Source organism: Dendroctonus ponderosae, unplaced genomic scaffold (genome assembly GCF_020466585.1).
Source record: "Dendroctonus ponderosae isolate FM_Combo_2020 unplaced genomic scaffold, Dpon_F_20191213v2 Dpon_F_20191213_7, whole genome shotgun sequence".
NCBI classification, from domain to species: domain Eukaryota; kingdom Metazoa; phylum Arthropoda; class Insecta; order Coleoptera; family Curculionidae; genus Dendroctonus; species Dendroctonus ponderosae.
In genome coordinates this window covers 10,580,603-10,604,761 of record NW_026018916.1, presented here as the reverse complement: position 1 = coordinate 10,604,761, position 24,159 = coordinate 10,580,603, and the positions used below count along the sequence as shown (strand labels likewise).

The window sequence follows — 24,159 nt, the reverse complement described above, 5'->3', positions numbered from 1 at the left end:
TTAAGAACGCCCCTAACATACATTTTCTATTAACGGTAAGAAATCAAAAATATACGTAAATTAAACAAAAAATAACAAAGGATGGCAACGAGTTTGCTGGTTTTCCGCACTGACAATGTCCTGGTAGTATTGTCAATTGAAATTTAAGTTTATTTAATTTTATTTTTATTTTTTTAAATTATTGTGCTTTGAACAATCGATGAAAAGCTGCAGTCATGGCTTTGAACCGCAGCTGGAAAGTTTCGCTGAGAAATCCATTGCTCGGAATCTCTCATAGATTGTTGAGTGAAAAAGTTACTGAAAAGGCACACGAAAAAAAGGAAAGTATATTTAAATGTAACCGCAAACAATGCTCATTTAAATATCAATTTAGGATGCATGCAAACCTGTGGAAAAGGCTAGGATTCCGATCTCCCATCGGGATAAGTTGAAGGATGCTAAACGAATAATGATCAAATTTGGAAGTGCTGTTATTATTCAGGATCCAGGCAAACGTATTGCAATGAGCAGACTGGCAAACCTTATAGAACAAGTAAACGTTTAACATTCGTCTAACAAAAAAAAACCAATGTGGAACTTATACTCCTCTAGATGGCCGATCTTCACCATCAAGGAAGGGAAATCCTATTTATAACCAGCGGATCTGTTGCGCATGGAAGAACGAGTTTATCAGCTAAAACTCGAGTATGTAAACCCGGGGCTTAACTGTTGAGAACTTATAAATGGATAGACAGAATGGGCATATTAATATTTAACAAATTTCAGAAAGATCTGGCAAAACTAGATAAAAAACCGGCAGCCGCAGTAGGCCAGCCAGGGTTGATGTATCTGTACAATACACTTTTCACAAAATACGACATTCAATGTGCTCAAGTGTTGGTAACTGAAACGGATATTTATCAAGATGCTAACAGGAAAGTCTTGAAGGACGTTTTGCATAAGTTAATAAGTCTTCGAGTCATTCCCATTTTAAACACCAACGATGCTGTTTTACCTCAGCCGGAACTGCCATGTAAGTTTGATGAACTTTTCTGCAAATTTTCTATGAGATAATTGGTACTTTGGGTTATCTTCCGTATGATAGTAACTAGCAAATTACTCAACAATCCAACAAACATTTCTGCGATTAATTTGCGAAGTAAGCAAGCAATAGAGTTCGTGTGAAGACTAAAAGCAAAAAACGCCGCTAGTTCTAACCCAGATAGCTCATAACGTTTTGTGACCTCGCCCTACAATTTACAAGCTGGGAAGCAAGGACTTTGCGCGCTTAGAACTTTCGACCTATTTCAAATAAAGTTTTAGCGATCAGAACTCTTTAAAAATTTTATTCGAAGAATTCTTTTAAAGAAAACCTTTTTTTAAGTGATGACAGAAAGAACTTTGCAGACATCTAGAAAAATGTACAGAGGTCTTTTCAAACAACTAATGCGTGATGGTTTTAATGCTTTTCTGATTTTTAGGTCCCACGTTATGCAAAGGCATTAATCTCAAAGATAACGACACTTTGGCTGCAATGCTATCGTCCGAAGTAGGAGCGGATTTGCTGATTATACTCTCCTCAATCGATGGTGTGTTTGATAAAGCCCCGGACGATCCAAATGCAAAATTACTTCACACTTTCTCCAAAGGAAATAAAAAGGGAATAGAGTTCGGACGCGCGAGTAGCGTAGGAGTAGGTTGGTAAAATATATATTTTATTTAATTGCTTATGAAAACTACACGTAGATATGGCTTGCGAACTGCTTTATATCTATGTAAAAATACTTTGTTAGGAGGAATCTCTACGAAAATTGATGCGGCACTTTGGGCAGTGGATCAAGGAACTTCAGTAGTAGTGGCAAACGGAATGATATCGGATGCATTAAAAACGGTGATTTCTGGAAAGAAATTCGGTACATTTTTCGTGCCTGGAAACACCTGTAATGACGATACGACTGAAAAAGTCGCAGCAGACGGTAAAGCATCCAAAGCCGCATTAGACTCGTTACGGACCTTGAAATGGTTTCAGCTAGAAGAGCTAGTCGAGCTTTGAATCTTGTAACTCCTGATGAACGAGCCGCATGTATTTATAAATTTGCTGAAATTCTTGACGCGAAAACTGCACAAGTCATGGCGGCAAATAAAAAGGATTTAGAGGACGCAAAGAAGAATGGCTTATCGCAGGTTCTAATCGGAAGACTTACTTTAACCCCGTCGAAAGTCAAGGCTTTATCAGTGGGAATCCGGCAGGTGGCTGAATCCAGTAAGACCATTCTTGGCAAGGTGGTCAAAAGAACATTGTCGGTTAAAAAAACGTTTAAACTGATTTTGTTATATTAAAAGAGCAATTGTTCGAATAGATTAGCCGAAGGACTAGAACTGTCCCAGATCACTGTCCCCATAGGAGTTTTACTGGTCATTTTTGAAGCCAGGCCGGACGTGTTGCCTCAAATCGCCGCTCTATCAATCGCTTCAGGTAATGGTCTGGTTTTGAAAGGCGGAGACGAAGCTGTTTATTCTAATGAAATCATGAAAAATATTGTCGATGAAGCTCTAAAGACCATTAAATGTGAAGGAGCAGTAGGACTGGTGAGTCGAATTAAAATCCACTTTTATATTTTCTGCAACAATCTATGTTACGACTTGTGGTGCGGATAAATATGGGATTTGTAAAATGTAGGTGAGTACCAAAGAAGAAATAGCTGATTTAATCAATATGGATCAGTATATCGACCTCATCATACCAAGAGGTGGATATCAGCTGATCCGGTTTATCCAGGAAAATGCTCGGAAAATTCCAGTAATGGGTCATTCCGAAGGTAATAATTATCAGTTAAATTGTGAAAAATCACATGAGTTTTGGTATAAAATATTCATGGTTTATAACAAGTTGCTTTCTGGGATGCAATTTAATATGATAATTGATCTATTGCTTTATTTAATTTTTAATGACTGACTTCGCTTATCAATGAATGTCTTTGACTTAAAGAAGTGATTGCAGTGAAATCAATTAAATAATTTATGTGTGTTAATGCCCTACTAAATTTCCTTCTAGAAAATATAGTAGTTACCAATTTCCTGTATAACGAGTTTTTTAATTTAGGTATCTGCCACATTTATGTTGATAAAGATGCGAATCTCGAAAAAGTGTTCAAAATTGTCAACGACGCAAAAACCGATTATCCCACGGCATGTAATGCTGTCGAAACCATTCTTCTACATAAAGACTTAATGGAAGGCGACTTTTTCTCCGAACTGTGCTGCGGCCTAAAGAACCTTCAAGTTAAAATTAACTCAGGTAGGAATGCTCTCTTTACACAAGCGGGACTCTGACTTAAACTCTTTTCAGGTCCTAATCTATCCAAATGTCTTCAGTTCGGACCTCCATTAGCCAAATCCATGAAAAAAGAATATGGTTCTTTGGAATTGTGCATTGAAGTGGTAGATAACTTGGATCAGGCAGTTGAACACATTCACAAATATGGCAGCAGTCATACTGATGCAATTATTACGGAAAATCGTAAGTGAAACCCCAGGTTTCAATCACAGAACTATGTTTGATTTGCTGAATATTTCGTGAAATTCACAGATGAGACAGCTGAAAAGTTCCTGCAGAAAGTGGATTCGGCTTGTGTTTTTCACAATGCCAGCACAAGAATGGCCGATGGATTTAGATTTGGTTTAGGTAAGCATTCTTATTTAATCCAAAATGAAGCTAATAGTTTTTCCAGGGGCGGAAGTTGGAATAAGTACGGGAAGAATACATGCCAGAGGCCCGGTGGGTATTGAAGGTTTACTGACGACCAAATGGCTTTTGAGAAGCCAGTGTGCTCATACAGCCGGTGAATTCAATCAAGAAAATGGGCCTAAGTGGATCCATAAGCCTTTGCCTTTAAATTGCAAAAATTCCTAGTTTTTTTTTGAAAAAATCTGTATTGTGCTTGTGATATAACGTGAAATGTTCAAATAAAATTATGACAGAACTATGGAACAATGCGGGTTTACTTTAATGATGTTTTAAACAACGTGCATCTTTGATAGCAATACAACCCCATCTGGTGCTACAAAGGGCGACTGGAAAGCTGCTATAAATCCACCGCTTTACGATCAATACGAAACTTAAAGGGCGAAGTCATTTTCGAGTTCGCGTAATTTTTATTGTCGCAAGCAGATGCCACGTACTAACTCAAACAGGAAGTTACACACATACAGTTTTCTTAAGCAATTATTAGTTACTTAAGCTGATATAGAAAAAGAATTGTGAGGATCTGCTTGAGATGTTTGATTGCTTTTGCATTCTGAAGCACTTTTCGAGTAAAACATCTAATAAAAAATAGGTAACAATTACTTGAATGTCTTTATTTAAAAATTGACAACATTAAGTTTATAATTGAACCAAACAACACAACACAACGATTTACAATCGGTCACTGTCAATTGATTTAGAGACTTCTTAATTAGGTAAATAAGCTCAACTGCCGCTTAGCTGAAAGCTTTAATATTGAAACAATACCGTATAATTCTCTGATTGGTTATATGAAGAACTTAACAACATTTCAATGTTTAATTAAAACAGCTATTTACAAAACTCTCCCAATTTTATTTAGTATTTACACAAATTGAGTAAATTTTAGTAGTTGCTCTATTTACAAAAGACTTCTGGTAAGCGGGAGTTGAACCGGAATAAGCAGCTATTTTACCATGGTTAATAACTGCATTACATAATTGGACTGGATTGTTTGACTATTCGGTTACTGTTTGGAGCAACTGAATCGTTAGCATGATGTTCAGTTACATAATGGCTGAGTCCAATTTTATAAAAGAAAATTTTTGGACTAATTTTAGTTTATTAACACCTACATACTTGAGCTACGCAAAAAGGCTACATAACAAAATTAAAACTTTATGTCCAAATTGGCTGTAATGTCTAGAGCTTCTCACCTCAAGAAACGTACTCTGGACACGAATACAAAGAAAACTTACAATGTGAAACAGTTAGGTACTATTTTATATATAGGGTCTTAAAACGTTTAAAACTAAAACAAGTTGATCATTTTTACTGAAATGGCAACTTGCATCAATCTACAATTATTAAGAACGTTTGTTCTATTGAACTATATTTACAATATTTATATCACAGATTGTCAACACATTTTTTAATTAATTACGGTAGGATTAATGAGAGTATTTATATTTAAGCTCAAGTTCCGGCTTGACACATATTTGCACTGAGCAACTAAGTATAGAATACCCACATTCTAAAAAGGTAGTTTATACAATAAAGGGTAGAATCAGCGGGAAAAGAACATTGATGATATTGACAAAATCTTAAATATCACAGCCGATGTCTCAACATCGAACTTACCAGGATTGGCTCAAATAAAACCATACTGTAATATGTATAATTAAAAATGTTAGGTGGTTTTTAAATCGTCTTTTTTACAGTGAATATAGCTCATCAAATTTCTTAAATATCAGTTTTCCATTTCTAATACTGAGCAAACATTGCAGGTGCTTGGAAGATGGAGAGGTTACCCCGAACAATTTATCTAAGGATAGAAGCCTGCATTACAGCTTCTAAGAAAATAAAGGTTAGTTTATCTAAATCTTTGGTTTTCGCAGAAAATGGCATTAATAATCAAAACTTTGACGAGTGTCACGCCCAATTAAACAAGGTAATTTTTGACCACTCTTTGTTTGATCAATGAGAATGAAAAATAAATATTACTTATCTACCTATATCGAAACATTTTATGAAAGATGTTCATACTGTTTTAGCTTAAACATTAAACACAGTTACCTAATTTAATTTTCTACTTTAGGAATACGCAGTTAATAAAAAAATAGATTTTAAGTAGAATTGCGTTTCTTACAAACGCGCTTACCTACGATAATGCGTAATTTGCCAATGTATTTTTATCACTTTGTGATTAAAAAACCTGCTGATAACTCAGAAATAATTGAAATGAGAATGTATTGAGGAAGATCATTGCCAAACATAAACGATATACTTTATTATCTGTGGTATTCCTAAGTTTACGTAAAAAGCGTATGTTTTCCCCGAAAGTAGCATGCATTAAAATTTAGAACAATTTGAGTGTCAGCATTGATCCTGCTTGTATAAGACAATTTAACACCATGCTTTTTTCAAATGAGCAGAAAACTGTACAGATATTTTCAACATGTCTGGATGACACAAAATAACGTAAATGTGCAATTTCTCCTAATAAATGCATTTATCCGAAGAACTTATTTCGAATTTAAATTTCAGATGCATTTTGGAGATAAAAACTCAAATAAAGTTGCTAGAGCAAATCAATCAGGCAATCAACATTTTTATAAATATAAGAATTTAAAGAATATTCTGCGTAAATTTAAATAGATCTGCATACATTTGAGGATCTTACGTATTTGCGGTTTGCAGTTTGTCTTTGCTTTGCTCGACCGATTGTGGATATAAACATATTAGTCGGACATTAAAAACCAAAGGTTGAAACACAGATTTACGTACAAAATTCAACCCACAGTGAAATTAGGCTGATAAAAATAGATATTAAATGGTTATTGAAGAAGAAGAAGAAGAAAAAAATGTACGTTTTTTTAGTTGGAATCTATTTATTTGTCGATTTCGGCTTTCCTTGATACTTTTGTTTGATGTTAGAATACCATGCACTGTTCCTGATGTAATATATCTTTTCATTTCGTTCGCATGTGTTTAAATTTTATTTCACTATCGCTTACTCTAAAATATATTTATTATTCTTATTATCAGAAAAATGAATGCCATTCAACTTGATTGCATCTTGTTCATATCGTTCCAAGCAGTTATTTAGTTTGTAAGGTTTTTTCTGAACTCTATTCTTTCTCTGTTCATTTGCTGTTAGTTTTCAACTTTACTTTGCATTTCTTTCAACACTTTATTGTTTATATTGCTAATATTTTCCCCGCAAGCTAGATTACTTGTTTTTCAAGGATTTTTTAATTCACATAATATTTTATCCAAAGTAATTGAAAACATTTTCTTTGCTACACAATTATGTTTCTATTTCTTTGTACTAATATATACTTAACCATCTTGAAAAACCGAGCTTCGCAATAATTTACAATTCGTCATCACTGTTCAATGAACTATTTCCTTCGGTTTAAAATCTGGGAAAAAAAGTTGCAGTAAAATATCTGTACTCTTTTCATGTTGTTTATCTTATTCATATGCTAGATTTTGGTTAAACACGAATGCACGCTTCTTTTTTCAATAATTTCATTTCGCATTAACACCAGTGGCTTATTCACAACTTAGAATGAATTATTTGATCTTCATCGTTAAACTGTTGTGATTACGTTATTCTTATGGAATTTGGTGATGCTGTGCAGGAATGCACTACTCGATGTGTAGGACTTCCTGGAGTGATCATTCCAGCTTGAGACATCGGAAGGGCAGATTGATGATGCTTGATATGTCGTCATAAAGGGTAAAGTTCATGTTGACCAACGGACGCATAAGTACAAGTACTGGCTGTGGGTTCCAGCACTTGCGTATGTGAGTTGAAGTACTGTGAACAGAAAAATTCAATTGGTAAATGGCGTTTGAATATCCAGGTGCTTTATAACAGCTTTCTTAGTTGTGTGTGGTGATTCATGTGAAAGCAGTATTATAAAGAACCGAAAATAAGTAAAAAATTTAAACTGGAAAATCGCTACAACTTCTGAGGTTATAAAGGGAAACGCACACAGGGTGAAAATATTAACAGGCAGGTAAAGTGCTAGAAAACCACAATTAAAGGGTATAACATGTTAGTTAACACAAACGAACGAATAGATGTGAAACATGCAATTTTACTATTACCTGCATGTATCCTTGCTGTAGGTAAGTACTCAACAACGTAATTTTCGAGAGTTTTATAAAAGTTTATAAATGTGGATTCAATGAGAGGAGCATAGTGTAGAAAATATTTTATTTTCACTTCTTCAATTAGCAGAAAGTTGATTTAAAATAAATATTTAGCTGAAAACCACTTAATTCGGCTGTCGAGAACTTTACATATTATGACACAAATAAAAACGAGCAATATTTATTAACACGACAACGCAAAAACTCACGAAGACGCAGAAGTAAGGAAAAGTTAGATGATCCAACTTGTGCCTTTGAAATAAAACCTTGAAGAAACTTTCTCCCGAGCAACTTTCAAATATTGAGGACTAATTCATTTGAGTTGTCCCAGTTTAGATCAAAATTACAAGCGATTACCCGCTTTCCGTCATCAGTTCACAATTATTTGAACATGATTTTTTAAATGTGTTAAATGTTTTTTCTGTATAAATATTACTTTTTCCTGGTTTGCTCTTGCTAATTTATTATAAGTTTTATTAAAATTGCCATCAAGCTCCAATAGAGTTTAGCATTTTGTTAATCTTCGATTAATAATTTAACGGCGCGAAACAAGAAATTTTCCTTTAAATAATTGATATCTTAGAGACACCACTCACATCGTTATAATTTTACGATGTCGTTCAAGGCAGGCTTTATTATTAGATTAGCCTATAATCCTGGATGTAATCGTATGTCATAACCATAAGAAATTAATGAGCTTTTGCCGCAGGAATTCCCTTGAATGCACCAGAATTATTAAGGTCAAACTGTTCTACGGATTTCACGATGAAACTCCAGCTAAACCAACTTTTATTAACTACTTCTTCCATTGCATTAAGTTGTTACTAATAATAAGCCCTTCAAGCAGGAGAGTAAGAAAGAGTAAAGCGGAGGAAAGGGTCGAAAATGTCAAACGACTCCATGGAAAGTACGAAATATTGGATAAAACAATATTAAACGACCGTAAAATCTACACAGCTCGTTTATCACCGAAGTGCATTTTACTGTACACGCGAACTAGCGGATTACGCTGTTCTTCCGGCTCTATTTCATTTAATTTACTTTTCTACTGCCCACGACACAGCTAATGGACTTCTTGGCATTACGAAGAATCCATCATTTACTTGCTAATTGAAAATTAGATTTAGTCGGCATAAAACTTCCGTTATCTAAATGGTCAAGTCTACTTCTGACTGATTAATTGCTAATTGATACTAGCGCGCAAACATAAGAATATCTGTGACCCATATTTTTTTGTATAAAAAAATATTGCAAATTACACGTGATTACAAAAAACTCTTTGTTGTGTGCAGCCCTTTTTGAGATATTAACGGTTAGAACTTTATATTACAGCACATCTGTCTTAAACTTGTCTGTCTTAATCGTTGGCTGTATATTTTCTTAATATGGAAAATATTGCGTATAATTACAATATTTTCAATTTTTCAACAAATTTTTCAATTTTTCTATGAGTCTTSAATGTCTATGAACCAGAACACAAAAACAATTTTTTTCACTGCGAAAACCCAGTTTTGCATTTCAAAATGCGAATGTATATTCTAATGTGTTTCTTCATTATTTTTGAAATCTTTTTTTGAAAATTTTTACGTGCATTGGAAATGGAAAAATTTTAATATAAATAATAAATAATTTGCCAATTGAACTTTTCATTTAAAATATTTATGTTATCATCGTGCTTCAAAAGACGTGTTTTTTTGGTTGGACACTTCGGCAAACTTGAAGAAAATATCTTCGGTTCATATTGATCGRAATTCACATCCTTTTCGGGACATGAGYTTCTTTYATGATACGTATTTACATTTCTATTTCCAGAGTCTCTAGAACATTTTCAACACTTGAACTTGGACTTTCAAATTTTATTTTCAATTGAACCTATCTYGAATGTTAGGCAGCATTTGTGTATAGCTGCAATTTGTATTTAAGTAGCACAGCCAGATTAGATTTTTCAAAAATCTACCAGCRACACTAAAATAGRAAAAAACAAAAAAAATGGATTAAATAAACTACATTTAAGAGGCTATGACTAAAAATGTAAAGTTGATCTGGTGGAGTTCAGTTGTCAGAGAATGAGTSGGGTAATTAGCTTGAAAGCAGTCCCATAAAATATCGGTGGCCCTTTTAATTTCAATGAAATGCAAATTTTGCGTCGTTCCCAGTGATATCATTTAAATCAGTCCCGTTTGGTAGGCGGCTAATTATGTTCACTTTCTAAACCTAAAACATTTATTCCGTCATTTCGGGACCACCATTAATCGTCTTTGTAAAACTCAGTACGTTCGGAGTCAAGGATGAGTTAAAATTTATGATGATGAGTTCCGTTCTAGTTATAGCGGCAGAATGCTATCATCTAGGAAACTAGCACAACGGTAATTTTTGAATTTATCGTTACTGACTAATCACCTTTCACTCCCGTTAAATATTTCTCAACAAATTGGAGTGTCGCAGTCAAACCTAAAAGGCAATTTGTCGTTGGTTTTTTATTAATCTCAGCTGTTGTTTCAACACTTTGTTAACAAAACTGATATATCTCGAAACACAAGGGCAAGATTAAAAAATTTACGAATAGGAACAAATTAATCAATGCGGACAAAACAAAAACTTGGGAAGTCACTGGTAAAGTCTTCGCTAATAAAAAGGCTTTTGTTGAGCTCGAAAAGCTGCAAAAGAGCACAAAGGCATCGCTCGCTAGAAATACTCTGCTAGAAATGACCGGAGGTGTGTAACAAAGAAACACACATTAACCCGTCGAGGAGAAATGCTCGCCAAAAGTATTTCAAATTGAGACTTATACACTGTTCTTCAGTGCATGTCAACAAAACGGATAGGAAGGTGGATATTATTAATGTTACTCTTAATACCGGTAAACAGCCATACATTTGGAAGACGTTACTTTTACCAGCAGTTTCAGGATGGGTTACATCAAACTAAAGTTATTTCTGATAGATACTTGGTTGGTCATAGACCGAAACATAAAATAAATGAAGAATTGAAGCATCGTACAAAAATAAGACTTTTTCTTGGTTCAATTTAATAACTTTTTAACCTGCACATTAAGCGACTACGTTTTTCTTCCAAACAGTAAGTGATTTCTATAAATTTAAGATTTTTTCCTAATTTTTACAAAATAAAATGCACAATAGAATTAATTATAGGTATTGTATTAATCTGCATTCCATTCTAAGTCTGGGTTTGGTCAGTGCTTACCGAGACGTAAAGTGCAAAAACGGATTTGTGGTCATGCCTGGGAAACTGGGAAATTTCCTCAGATGGAAAGAAGTAGAGGGATGTAAAATCACAAACCTTTGTCGAGCTTAAACTCGGGCGTGAGCTTTGAAAATGCTTAGAAAGTTGTACATTACTTCGCCGAAACCTTCATCGACCTATTTGTAAAAGAAACCAGTAAATCAGTTGAATCAGACGGAATTTACGTGATACATTTAAATGAGTAGTTTTTCTGATGCTGCGTTAAAACATTTTTAGCAGTTTTTTTCCAAAAGTGCCGATTTGGACGTAGTTTCTTTCTGTGAAGTCACTTGTTAGCATAAATTACTGCGTTCGCTTAACATGTTAATTAATGACATTTTTGTGGATTTTATAAACGTTGATTCTGATTTTTCTGCTCTGAAACCTATTTTGCGTAGTTGTTCATTGAGTTTCACCAAATTAGATTTGCCAACCAAATCCGTGGTCGAAACTCGATTCACTTTGATCTAATGCTGAATTCGTTGACCCGAAAAATTTAAACACATTTTTACATATTTCATTGACCTGCAGTCTTGATATTTTCAGACTAGAATACTCATTTAGGTAATAGGAGGTCATCAGTTAAGGGGAAACGTTTCGAACTGCAGCGTTGAAAACATTCTCGACAAACGCTTACAAACATAACATTAAATTCAAAACAAGTGTATCTTACCAGATATTTTTGCAACATTTTAAATGATTCTTATTGCGATATCGTTTTGTTAATTTTGCCGCTGAACCTGAAATACATTGAGTCATTTGAACAATTTTTAATTACTTATGTAATTTTTTACATAAGTTCAAAAATCGGCTTTTTTATTTAAAATGTTCTAATCGAATTTCCTAATGCCAGCATGTATAACCGTGTCGAAGAGATCAATTCAAATAGTATTATTTTTCACATAAAAGCGGAAAATCCCTTAAACTTAGTCAGAGGCAGATGGAATAAAGGCACGTGCTGCACGCTGGAAAATTCAGGACAATGGAAAACCCTAACCGATTTTATTGCGCCATGGAGTTTAGGAACAATATGGATTCTTGAACACATTTTACAGAAATCGAGCTGATAATAAAGTATGACTCTAAAACATCACAGTAATTGAATAAATTTACCGCTGCTTTATGAAGTTTTCTTTCTATCTGCTTGATGAAAACGTCTCTCGTAGTATGTTTCTAAACATGTTTAATTTTCAATAAAAATGCCTTGGTTTTATCAATTTAATATTTGCAAAAATATTTGGCAGTCAAACAAAAAACGAATATTGTGCGGCAGCTGATAATAAGCGCTTGTGTATACTGAATAATAATCAATTTTGATGGGTCGAATTACTTAAGGTAAATTCTGCTTAAAATTTCTTTTAAAAATTTTCCCGTTGTTGATAAAATTTCAAAATTTTATACTATAAAAAATTAAGATAAGATCGTAAAAATGAAATATAAACCTTTACAATTTTGGATGTTAACTATCTATAATTAAGAAAAAAATGCAATACTCAGCTTAAATAATTCAACCAATATTTATCTTGATTATCTCATAATTTATCTGGATCTTGATAAAAAAAAATCGAACCTTACTATGACATGAGAGTAAGGTCTTATTGTTGGAACACGTACTAATGGCTCTATAAACGATTGCTAATAATAAAAAAATCCACTTTTCAGCTTTAGAAACGAACAAGATTTTGTAGTTCATTTTCTGGCCAAACGTTTCTTAATTGCATATAGGAATAATGTGTCCAATGTAGAAAATTTTGAAAATCAATAAATAAAATGAAAATAGATCTATACATTACAAAATTACAACCTCAATGCTTTTACTTTATACTGTGCCTTATTTTCACATATTTTCAGGTCTTTTGGCCATTGCCAGAATTAGCGATTAACAGATTTTTTCCTAAAAACGACTATTTGTAATTGTAACGCAAGAATAAGCATTGCAAACTAAATAAACTCCACCAATTCTTGTTTGAAGAAAAAACAAACCGATGGAAATAAGGTACTATCGTACTTTCATTTCAACCCTTTTCGCAGTGTTAGAAAAACAATTAACTTTTTCTCCTCTTTACCAATCAATGTTGCGATCCAGATAAAAATAAGACCTCCAAGGCAAAAAAAACATGTAGGCAAAAGACGTCACACATTATTTACGTGTTTTCAGGTTCCCTTATAGCACGCTGACCCCTTTAGTGTTGTGGAATAATAAGGGATTATCGAACAAGATGTAAAGACAAGATGGCTTTTGGGTTAGAAAATTGAAGTGTTTTGAGATGTTTTGTTGAAAAGAAGATGAATAAAGATAATAGGTTAGAAGTAGAATAATGATTTGGATCTAGCAAAAGGTAGGGACGCGGCAACGGTAAGGGATGGAAGGACACTGGGGGTCCTGTGCTATATAAAGGTCTGCTCGCACGAGTTGTGGCGCAGTGAGTAGGACGAATAGTTTCGTGTTGACGAGAAGCGCTGTAAAGAGAATGTAGCATAAATCAATCAATTGTCGAACCACTGAAAAACCCATTTACTCAACAAATGGTGTGTTACTTTAATTATCAGAAGTGCGACGACTTACTTAAATTAAGATTTTTACACTTACTGCACATATAAGATAGATAGCCAATAAAAAGTAACTATTGAAGTTTCATTTCAATTCCCCACTAAATAATGTGATCGCCCGAGTGAAAAATCCGCGCCAGGTAACATAAAATATTATCTTCCTTAACACGAACTGCAGAGCCAAAGTTCAAGCAAAATGAACGTCCCACACATAGATCTTATTCCAACAATCGACATCGATAAATTCATTTAAATTCTCGACAACTTTTAGCCATTTATCTCCTGAAAATTTCACCGTTTGTAGGCAATAAATTTGTATTTCCACCGTCTTAGTCTCCGAACTACAACCTATTGCTATCTGTTACTTGCTCCATTGCTGAAGATTGTTTGATTCGTTGTTGTCAGCGCAGCGCAAAAATATTTGATGTACTGACCTAAGAAGCTTTCAGGACGCTTTTGTTGCGAATAAAAACGGTAACTCTTATAAATCCAGTAAAAAGATAATACAGTGCGACCTCGATAATTTCTACTAATTGTTTTTTCAACATTTAGCATATCTAAAGCGTCTCTTGCTTTTTCCTTAAGGAAATCAGATAATGCCGCAATTAATTCATTTTGTCTGCGGATGTTAATATTTTGCCAGCCCTGAAATTGCATGCAGATGCCTTTTTGGTAAAAAAGCAATCAATTAATGCCATTTTATTCTTGAATTACATAAATCCTGAGCAATTAGATGGAAGAAATAGTGCTGTAGTTATTCAGCCTTAGCCACTTTTGTGGCTGGAGGTGATACCGACGATAAAAAACTAAATATTGAGTTCACTTTTTCTTTGAACATGGACGATTAGAAGAAGTAGAAACCTCAGGTTCGACCAGTTCCAGTCCAGATCCAAATCAGTTCGAATGATCGAAGTCGCACTGTCGGTTTTATATTCACGTTAATCGAAGATTCCGTCGGTTCAAAGCAAAAACCCATTGTTATTTTTGTTGATGCGCTATCTTAGAATCTAAGTGGTTTGATACTTTTCATTGCCCGCAGTTTGAAACTTTCAAACTCAACCACCCAAGTATGCTTCGGGCAAATTATAAACTTTCCAATTCAGAGGCGTGAAAAGAAATAGCATATTGCGGCGCCCTGGAGCGCTTGAAACGTTGCTGAAAGTTTGCCTAGTTCATCTCTTTCCCAAAAAAGTTTTTAAATTAGCACTCTATTCCATACATCGGGGTTGACGCCAATTTTGATCAATTTCAGACAATTTTAAGATAACTTTTATAAAATCTTGCCTGCAAAGTCACATTTGTTCGTCTCCGATTCTACGCGTTTCTGTCCGATTACAACGTTCACCCAGCTGAAGTTTCTGGTTTATTTTCAATTAAATTCGTCTTGAACGCAGTTGAAACTTGTGCCCTTATGTGATAGGAAAAGAGAAAAGAAAATAAATTACAGATGTTCTCACCTGACTAGGTTTACTCCTGAAGGCAGACTGGTATTTTCGTCTCACCGATCTCGGACAGCACACACACAGGATTCTCAAGAAAGCCCTGTAAAATAAAGCAAAAATTTTAAAAGGATCACGCTCGAAAGGAATTTAGGGCTATTCTGCGGCTAATAGAATAAGAAACGGGCGCCATATGATCGAAGATTTCAAACAAAGGAAAGCTTGAAGAAAACTTTCTTAAAGGCGAAAACTTTGAAATAGTTTTTCAAGATCATAATCAATGGAACTTGAAGTTCACTTTACAGCCATACATCAGAATTGTCTTCGACAATGAAAAGTTTTGGCTCAGTCGACGACGGGTCGTCTGGCGTCGAAATACGACGTCGATAGCAAGTTCTACTTTATTAGAACTGTGGAGGCCCGAAATCAGAATAACTAAGGCTCAGCTTTTTTTATTGGCCCATTTGTACCCTATTGAGTTTTATTATTAGTTTCCATAGTCATATATGTTAGGATCGGGAACGTTTACGCTTGAAAAGGAACGACGAATGGCATATCAAGAACTGCTTATATTTCAACTGAATATTAACGGTTGTCCTTCTTTTTAGGAAAACCCATTTAATGAGGATAAGGACTTAGGCATTTATAAATGACGTGGTTCGTAAGATTTTCGCCTGCAAAACTGGGAACTAGGTATAGATGTTTAATTTAGCTGAAGGAGGTTCCATTTATATCTGACATCAGACATTATCTGCTGATAAAAATTGTTCTTTGATAACTTATTACCTTGATGAATTGATTATGGCCCTTATAATAAAGCATTGCTTTACGCTATAGTTGTTTTGTACAATACTGGTGGTATGTTAACACTTACTAATTCAAAGTTCGATTTTTTCAAATTTCGCAACAGTACTTCCGTCTTTCGACATGCCGTTAAATAAATGCGAAAATAAACGGAAATCTTCTTAGTTTTGTCTATGAATATTTCAGTTTCTTTACAGTGACTCTATTATTGAGAAAAACGGTCGGAGATTTTCTATGTTGATTAAAATAATTTTAATGAGTTATGAGTATTAACTTCCGCCATTTTTTAAGTGGCATTTCTTGGAATGAGGATTCCAATTAAAAGTTATTTTGAGAGTGGCGCTTTCTTTTACATTTTTCATTTCGTTTCTTCACTCTGTTTTTTCTACATAAGTAACAAATTTTCTATTTTTCGGAATTTCCAAATTCGTTTCTGATCGTAAAACAATCGTTTAAAAAAACTTTTATTTTACACCCCAAAATAAGTTCACAACAGCAAAAAGCACTTTCTGATCTGGAAGTTACAAGATTAAAACAGTTACTGGATTTAAACCGAGTTTTTGGCATCGAATGCGCTGTTTATAAAAAGAATAAAATCATACATCGACAGTCATCCTCTAAATCTCATAATGGGAGTTTAAATTTTTGAAAGGATTCAATTTTATGTTCACCCTGACTTTATTTGTCTTTTTGTTAAAGTAAAAGTACAATATTTTAGCTGAAATGATTGTCACACTTTTTATTGACTTGACAAGACTTGTAAGTTTTTTGTAAATTTCGATTTATTTCAATTGTGGCAAGTTTCAACCGTAGATTGACTGTATCTTCCTTTTGAATTTCAAAAATGTATCATTTAATTTGTGTTACACATTGAGCTGGAATTATCAATGATGATAACTATCTTTCAAATTGTAACAGAACTGCAACGTTTCTACATATTGCGCTAATTTTATTCTATCGAAAAAAATCGTTTAAAAAAAACATTTATTTCACACACCAAAATATTATAGGTACAAGAAGGCTGCTTGGCTTTGTGTACGAAATTTACAACAGAATGTTGGTTTCTATTTAAATAAATAACTTTTTAGAAGTTTTTATACCTGTAATACTGTCGGTATATCAACATGCACAAATTTAGAGCTGCATACATTTAAGTTATACAACGGTACGTTCGTCGCCGGGACTGAAACCTGAAAACACGTTAAATAAATACAAAAATAAACGAAAGCTTCTCACATTTATGTATCAAAGTGTCAGTTTTTTCTGCAAGTGACTTGATTCAACCGGAATATTTACCATATTTTTTTCAAATTTGAAGTGAATATGGATATTGACAAGAAAATTCTGGGATTTTCTGTGTAATTCAAACTAATTTATTGATCTAATCTCAATCAGCAAATTTAGAAAACTAGAAGAACTCAACTATTTTTCGACTAGATTGCACCGTTGGCCCCAGATGTAATATTTTAGTGCAAATTTTTTGTCACAGTTTTTAATATAATAAGTAATAATATCCTTCCTACTATCTTTTAACAATAATTATTTCTTTAGAATTCGACTATTTTTAAGGCAAACAAGGTGCGGTCTAATAAATTTTTCCTCGATTAGACCTGAAAATTAATCTGACTTCCCCACAGCAAAATGCCATGGTCCCCAACAGAGCAATTATTGGCAAGCGGAAGGTATCTGTTTTTTCCTCTTGTTAGTCATTTTATCTGCGAGATAATAAAACTAATCTGGCGCGTTTCCGCCGGCTTGTTTTATCCTTCCTAGATCTCCTCGGGGATAAAAACGGAAAGTTTTTATGCTCCTTTGCAGTTTCCATTTCAGGTCCAAATTGATCTAACTAGAACTAAGGGCTAAAGTTAAATAAGCCAGTCGCAGGGTAATCAACTGGAAGAATAAATGTCCCGCAATACAGTAGGGTTGTAAGTTTGCAACAATTACCAATCATGCTACTTTTAAATAATACTGTTGCGAAGAAATGGCATACAAAAAGTGTTTGAAACTGTAATAGTTTACGACTTTGTCAAATGAGAGTTAGAGGCTAAACGAATAAAATGCGCTAAACTGTTGCAGTAGAAACTTAAATCATGGATACTCGATAACTCAAGACCCTCTAACGGAGGACCTCTAAGTCAATTTGATGGTGCCACTTCATTTCAATCGCAAGAAGTTACAGAGCTTTAAGTTCATTAATACTTATTGAACCCTGTGTTTATTCCATTTATTCAGGCATTTTTGTATTGTTTATTTTATCTGTTATTAATATCAATTATATCCTTAAATTTGGATTAGCACAATAAATTCCTGAAGGTATATATCTACGCAAGTTTGTTCAGTTTGGCCTTGTTCACTCAGTAATCTATGGCTAAGTTTATGAGGGCGATCCGATCCTGGGGCCAAGAATCCCGAAAACAAAATGAATTTAGGATAAGATTTATGTTAATGTGGGAATTCATATGAAAATTTTCCTCGATTTTGCCTTTTAGATAGTTGTGAACAGTGTAGCATACTGGAGTACGAAAGACTTTTAGAGCTCAAATAGAATATTATGAAAAAATCTCAACGAAGAGGTTTTTTGCCAGTTTAAATAATGTAATGTGTATGATCAAATGCATACTATTAATATGTATATATTATCTACTTTTGTTGAAATGTGTTTTCGAATAGTAAGTAATGGAACAAATAGTGACTAAAATCGCTGTCTCTGAATTACAACGAAATAAATTGTTCTCCTTGTTTGTACACTTAAATCTTCCAGCGAAACTACTATGTAAAAGCTCCTGTTTTATTACAAACATTCAAAGACATTTCCACTTGGAATAACAAGAAAACACGAAATATGACAGTTCCTATAAAGTTGGAGAAGTGTTGTTAGCTGAATGAGCGTTTAAATGTCCAGTTTCAGGCAACTTTACGAAGTTCTGCCAAACCTCCAACATAAAAAGCAAAGTCATCTCTATACAACTCAAGGCTCTAGTAGCTTGCTGTTAATCGCACGTAATTTTGTAACATTGATATTGAGTTTTTTTTAATAAAGTAAAATTTCCCAATGCATATCGTTCCTTGAAACTTTCAAAGTTTCTTTATGGAGCGCGCAAACCATTTAGTTTGTTCTCAGCAAAATCCATTGTTCTTGAATCTGCCAGTAAATTATGTTTCCCAGGCTGCCACCGAAAAACAGTTTTTTCTGCGGAAATTGGATATCTATTTTTCCGGTTTATTTCCGGCGATTTCCAGTGCGTAATAACTTCCGATCCGATTTCTAGACTATTTTGAATTAAATGTGATGTTGCTGAGATTGAGCATTGAGATAAAAATAAAAGTATTCATTAAATTAACAGTTTAATTAAGTACTGATGATAAAAAGAGACGATAAATTAGGTATATTTTTAAGTTAACCTAGACAATTTTAATAGAAGCAATCCAATTACCAGTCGAAAACAAAACAAGGGGACAACTCCTTTGTTTGATCCACTCTCTACATTTTGCTTGCGTGCTTTCGCTTTCAAGTGCCTCAGGAGGAGACATAGGATCGCCATTGTTAAAGTGTATATTAGGGCTTGTAATTTCACAAAGGAGACTGCATTGTTGATAAATAACTGTATCTTTCTTTTTTGGCTAAATTTGATTTATCGGCGGCAAAGTTCGGCTAGCCAGAACACATAATGCGCTAAGCAAACTTGCTCAGAAGTTCGTTTCAATGTTCATGTTTACAAATTTTCATGTAAGCTTTGAGAATGATTAATAACTAATAATTATCAAACCAAATTCCGTAACTAGACAAACAAAACTATATTTTTAAAACTATATTTTTAAACCATTACAGGGGCTTGGAAATGTACATTAAAGGTAAGTCTAGTTTGGTTTCAAAGGCGATGTTACTTTAACATTAATTGACTTACAATTTTTATAGTTTTTTATAAGCAATTAGAATATTTTTTTACAAACTTCTTGTTGGGTATTGCGCGTCAAAAATGTTTGCCTTTAAAAAAGGCAGAATTTCCTCACGCCTTTATTACAGATTGATAAATAGTGCTCCTATTTCGCAATAAGAACGAATTATTTATCAAAACGTAATCAAGAACTATCACCCAGAGGGTATCCTGCGACACACTTGGCTCAAGCTGTAAGAGAAAATTCCAGTTAGTAAAGAAATTTATTTGAAAAATTATCTTGACGTTTCGATAGCTTTTGTCTGCTATCAAAAGAACCTACATGAACCTAAAAAAGAGTTTTTTTAGGTTAACAAGTCTATGGGATTTTTAAGAATTTCTCAAAAATGTTAATAACTGACCGACAAATTAACCACCAATAAAGTGTGATAATTTTCTAAAATTGTAGAGTTTTACGCTTGCCAATATTCATAGGCCATTTCCGCACAAACTGCATACAAATTTTCCAACAGATAGAAATGAGTCAATGGAGGTAAAAATTCAAAATAAATGGTTCGGAAAATCGTCTTTTCGACCTTCAAGTCGACATAACTTACAAGTTTGTCAACCGATTGCAATTTTACGCGATGCAGCTTTTATAGAAAATCGTGCGTGTTTCAACAAATTTCAACATTTTCAAATTGGGCCGATATTATTCCCGTTGGTGTTTGCCATCATAAAAAGTATTTATTGTTCTTAATTGCCTATGAAATTAGAAAAAAGATCATTATTTGTCATAAACCCAACACAAAATTGCTGAAATTATCGTGATCAAAACTATTTAAAGCTATATGAATTGAGCTCTTTATATTGTGCATTTACTGGGATCTTGTCTAATCTCTCTCTAATCAGTAACTGATCATAATTCTCTAATTTATTTTTCTCTTATCCTTTTCTACGGTTATTTACGTATATTTCTAATACTATTTTTAAGACAACTACTTTAAATTAATAGTGTGTGGCTGAATGGGATGATTGGAAATTCAACTCAAGAAATTAAAAATTCAAAGTTTGTCTATAAATGCAACAGCTCTATTTCTATATTCTTCACCGGTATTACGATAATCCCATACAATTCGCTTTGGAAAATACGTCTGAAAAGCGCAAAAAGATTCAATAACCCCCTGGATTTCCTCTTTCCGATGGAAAAATGGGAGGATAATACGGAAAATAGCCGACTGCGCAGTTTAAAATAAGGAGAAACTGTAATAGAGCCACATTTTAATTAAATTTTTCAAATGCCCCTCGGTTTTTATTTTCACTTGAATTCCGACTTGGTCTTATTGCATGCATATTTTCATATTTTCTAGTGCACATTGACAAAAGATATAACACATTTTGATCCTGAGCTTTCTGAAACTGTGCCTATTCTTATCTGTTACGATTTCCTGACAAAGTTCGTAAAATATTTGCAATACTAGGAAAATATGTTTCAAATAAAAATCTCCTTTTTTATATTTAGAAAGCCGATGTATTCCGTGCTCCCAATGGATGAGCAAAAAATTGTATAGTTCAGATTTTTCGGCGTTTTATGGTTCTGTTTTGCAGAGTACGTTTATTATTAAAACCGACAAGAGGAAGGACTACTAATTTACGGCTTAAGTCCTTTTATCCTACAGGAAATCCGGCATCCACTTTTATTAGGAATGGGATAATTTTCGAAATTCGTCGGTTATTTGGGACGAAAATTTATTTCGGGCTTAGAACGAGAACATTTCCAGCTTAATGAAATTTTTTATTGCCCTTAGGGTACATAATCTAATGTGGTCATGCTTTTTAATGGTTATCATTGTGTCCTCAAATAAATATCACGCTTGACTGTGCAAGTTTTGTTTTTCCTTCATATATCAACGCGTGGCAAAAGTTTGTTTTCGGGAATTTATAGATATATTTTTTTCGAAAGGATTAAATGCTTAAAGGTGCAAACGATGTTAATTCAGTAGGAGGGATAAAAGCAGCCGTTTGTCTGTTGCTACATAATTTTTAATGGACATAATACAAAAGGACTAATGTAAATGTTGCCACCACAAGTCGTTGCCGCCTTCAGGCTCAAGTTTCATTTACTAATGGACTATTTAACAATTTAGAAACTTATATACCTCACTTAAACTGTTTCAATCCCGAAGTCTGTCCAACGTTATTGCTCTTTTTAACATCCTGATCAGACATGAATTTTGCTCCAACTTCCTATCAGAAGTTAATTTCCCGTCACTTACATGCATGCTCTGGAAGGTTTCAGTCACCCTATATTTCCTGCTTATATTGTTTTCAAATATCAGTACTACTTCTAGTTTATGTGGTAGATGAAGAATTAGTTGCTTTCCTGTATTTTCAATAACGCTCTCGCGCTCTAAATTAGAAAAATTCCTCACTAATTACCAATATATTCTAAGAGGTGACGTGAAGTGGTTGGAAGCTGTTACAGAATATTTCATTCGCATTTTTTTGTATTTCTTTAGGCAAATAATTCGATCAGTAAAAGTATCTCGTAAAACCTCCAACATGGTTTACAATTCAAATTGAATCAAAACGAATTGTCAATAGAATATAGAATTAATTCAACTGCACGACACGTTTTGGGAGTTACATTTTCAATCGTATGCAGGATTTTGTAACGCTGAATGCATTAAAAAATGTATTCATAAAATTCAATATTAAAGTTCACTTTTTTGCTTTTTTCGAACTGCTCTCAAACTATAGTATATGATAATATCCAAACATAAAGCTTTAGCTGTGCAAGTCTAAAGTTAATAAATATTCTAAAGTAAAAACACAGGGAATCCGCTAAATTTAATTAAAAATGCGATTTGCTTAAACGAAATGTGAATGAGTTGGTGTTTTATCCTCCTTGGCAGGCTTCGAGATTTCCTGACAATTCACTTCGCTAACATAAGAGGCGACGGCGAATAATAGAAAAAGAAATACAAGCATCAGATTGATGGCGGATCCTCTTATCACGATGGAAGAAATAAATGGATTATATGTTTTGTTGAAGGGGGCCGGAGATTTGATTAAAATAAAGACTCGCGCTGGAGTTGGAAAGGGTGTCGAAATAATAGAACCCATCGATATTTAAATAGGAAGCAAACCCAGATTCAAAAGTCCAAGTTTTGTTGATTGGGAATGGGACTTTACTTTTCATCTTTTTCGAAACAAAATGCTTTTTGTACATTCAAGCTATTAACTTCAATTGGAATCATCCTCCAAAAACCCCGAGAAAGGTCACAACGGGAAAAACATATTATCCCATTTACGCAATGGAAAGCATATTTATAGCAAGAGTAATGGAAGTGTCGTTAAATCAAGTACCATCATGCTCGATTGCTGAATTAACTAGCCGTCAGTAAACTGGCAATAAACATGAATTTAATCGGCACAAAAGTTTCCATATCGTCTAATGGGAATTTTGCATAAAAAGGTGAAAACTGGTAGTTGAAAAACCAAACAGAACGAAGTAGTGAATACGAAAATTGAGCAAGTATTATAACTTTATGTAAATGTTGTTCACTTTTGGCCCAATTTATAAAATTGCCACTTGCTTATTGAATAAATATTTTTGGAAATTGGAATCACAAATTAGCGAACGGGAGTTATTCTAATTTTTTGCTAGTGTTTGATTAAAGTTAAAGAGGATTTTTATCCTGGTAATGTATAATATAATAATAATATCTAACTTTCAGTTCGTTTTACAAAAACTGTTATTTTTCTAACTATAAATATTCAATATTTTCGTAAAAAAAACAATTACAGTAACATGACTACACCGCGTGCTTATCAGATGTAGAGTTTGTGAGCCAATGGTTTGACGAGGAAACATTACCCAACGTTTCGCCAGCATACATTCTTGAGGGCTCTATTGTTACTGCTTAGTCAACCACCTAACAGTCAGCTTTTACGGTGTTCAATATTAAATCATGGTGCTAGAATTTTCATTGTATCAGGTGGTTTTTCTCAGGAAAATTTTTGTTTTGAGACAGCCATAGATAATCATACTAAATATAAAAATAAAAATACATACATCCTTGAGAGCGTTGAACAGTGACTGAACTTGAAGTAAAGTTGAATAAGGTTCAAACTTTAATATTAAGGTTGATATAAAGCAGAGAGAAATATCTGAGAACTTGTATGTAAAGCAAATATAAGCCACCAAGGATGAGAGATAATTAATTCAAATAATAAAGCTAACAAAATACACGACAGGTAATGATGAAACTTTTAGTCATAATTTAATTCATAGACCAAGTAAGCAAAGTTTTACTACACGAAGTTCAACCACGTTGCATTTATAAAACTTTTCATTTGTAAAGCTCGCGTGTTA

The 24,159-nt window shown here is 33.7% G+C and overlaps 2 protein-coding genes across 2 annotated transcripts in view; one reads left to right on the top strand and one right to left on the bottom strand.

Moving 5' to 3' along the window:
• The first annotated feature begins 102 nt into the window (after window positions 1–102).
• LOC109543202 (delta-1-pyrroline-5-carboxylate synthase) lies at window positions 103–3,973 on the top strand. Its single transcript, XM_019912787.2, has 13 exons — window positions 103–320; window positions 374–532; window positions 592–684; window positions 766–1,012; window positions 1,461–1,676; window positions 1,773–1,955; window positions 2,009–2,279; window positions 2,340–2,568; window positions 2,660–2,798; window positions 3,083–3,277; window positions 3,329–3,499; window positions 3,569–3,664; window positions 3,711–3,973. Exons 1-13 carry the CDS (start codon window positions 216–218, stop codon window positions 3,890–3,892), a joined length of 2,286 nt encoding a protein of 761 aa, XP_019768346.2. The 5' UTR covers window positions 103–215; the 3' UTR covers window positions 3,893–3,973.
• A 350-nt stretch (window positions 3,974–4,323) lies between these two features.
• The window catches only part of LOC109543130 (dopamine receptor 2), a 68,710-nt gene continuing 48,874 nt past the window's right edge, over window positions 4,324–24,159 (bottom strand). The window contains exons 2-3 of the mRNA XM_019912677.2: window positions 15,118–15,202; window positions 4,324–7,529 (exon numbers count right to left, since the gene is read on the bottom strand). Of these exons, the coding sequence (XP_019768236.1) occupies window positions 7,440–7,529; window positions 15,118–15,202 (175 nt within the window). The 3' untranslated portion in view covers window positions 4,324–7,439. The remainder of the gene's footprint in view (window positions 7,530–15,117; window positions 15,203–24,159) is intronic.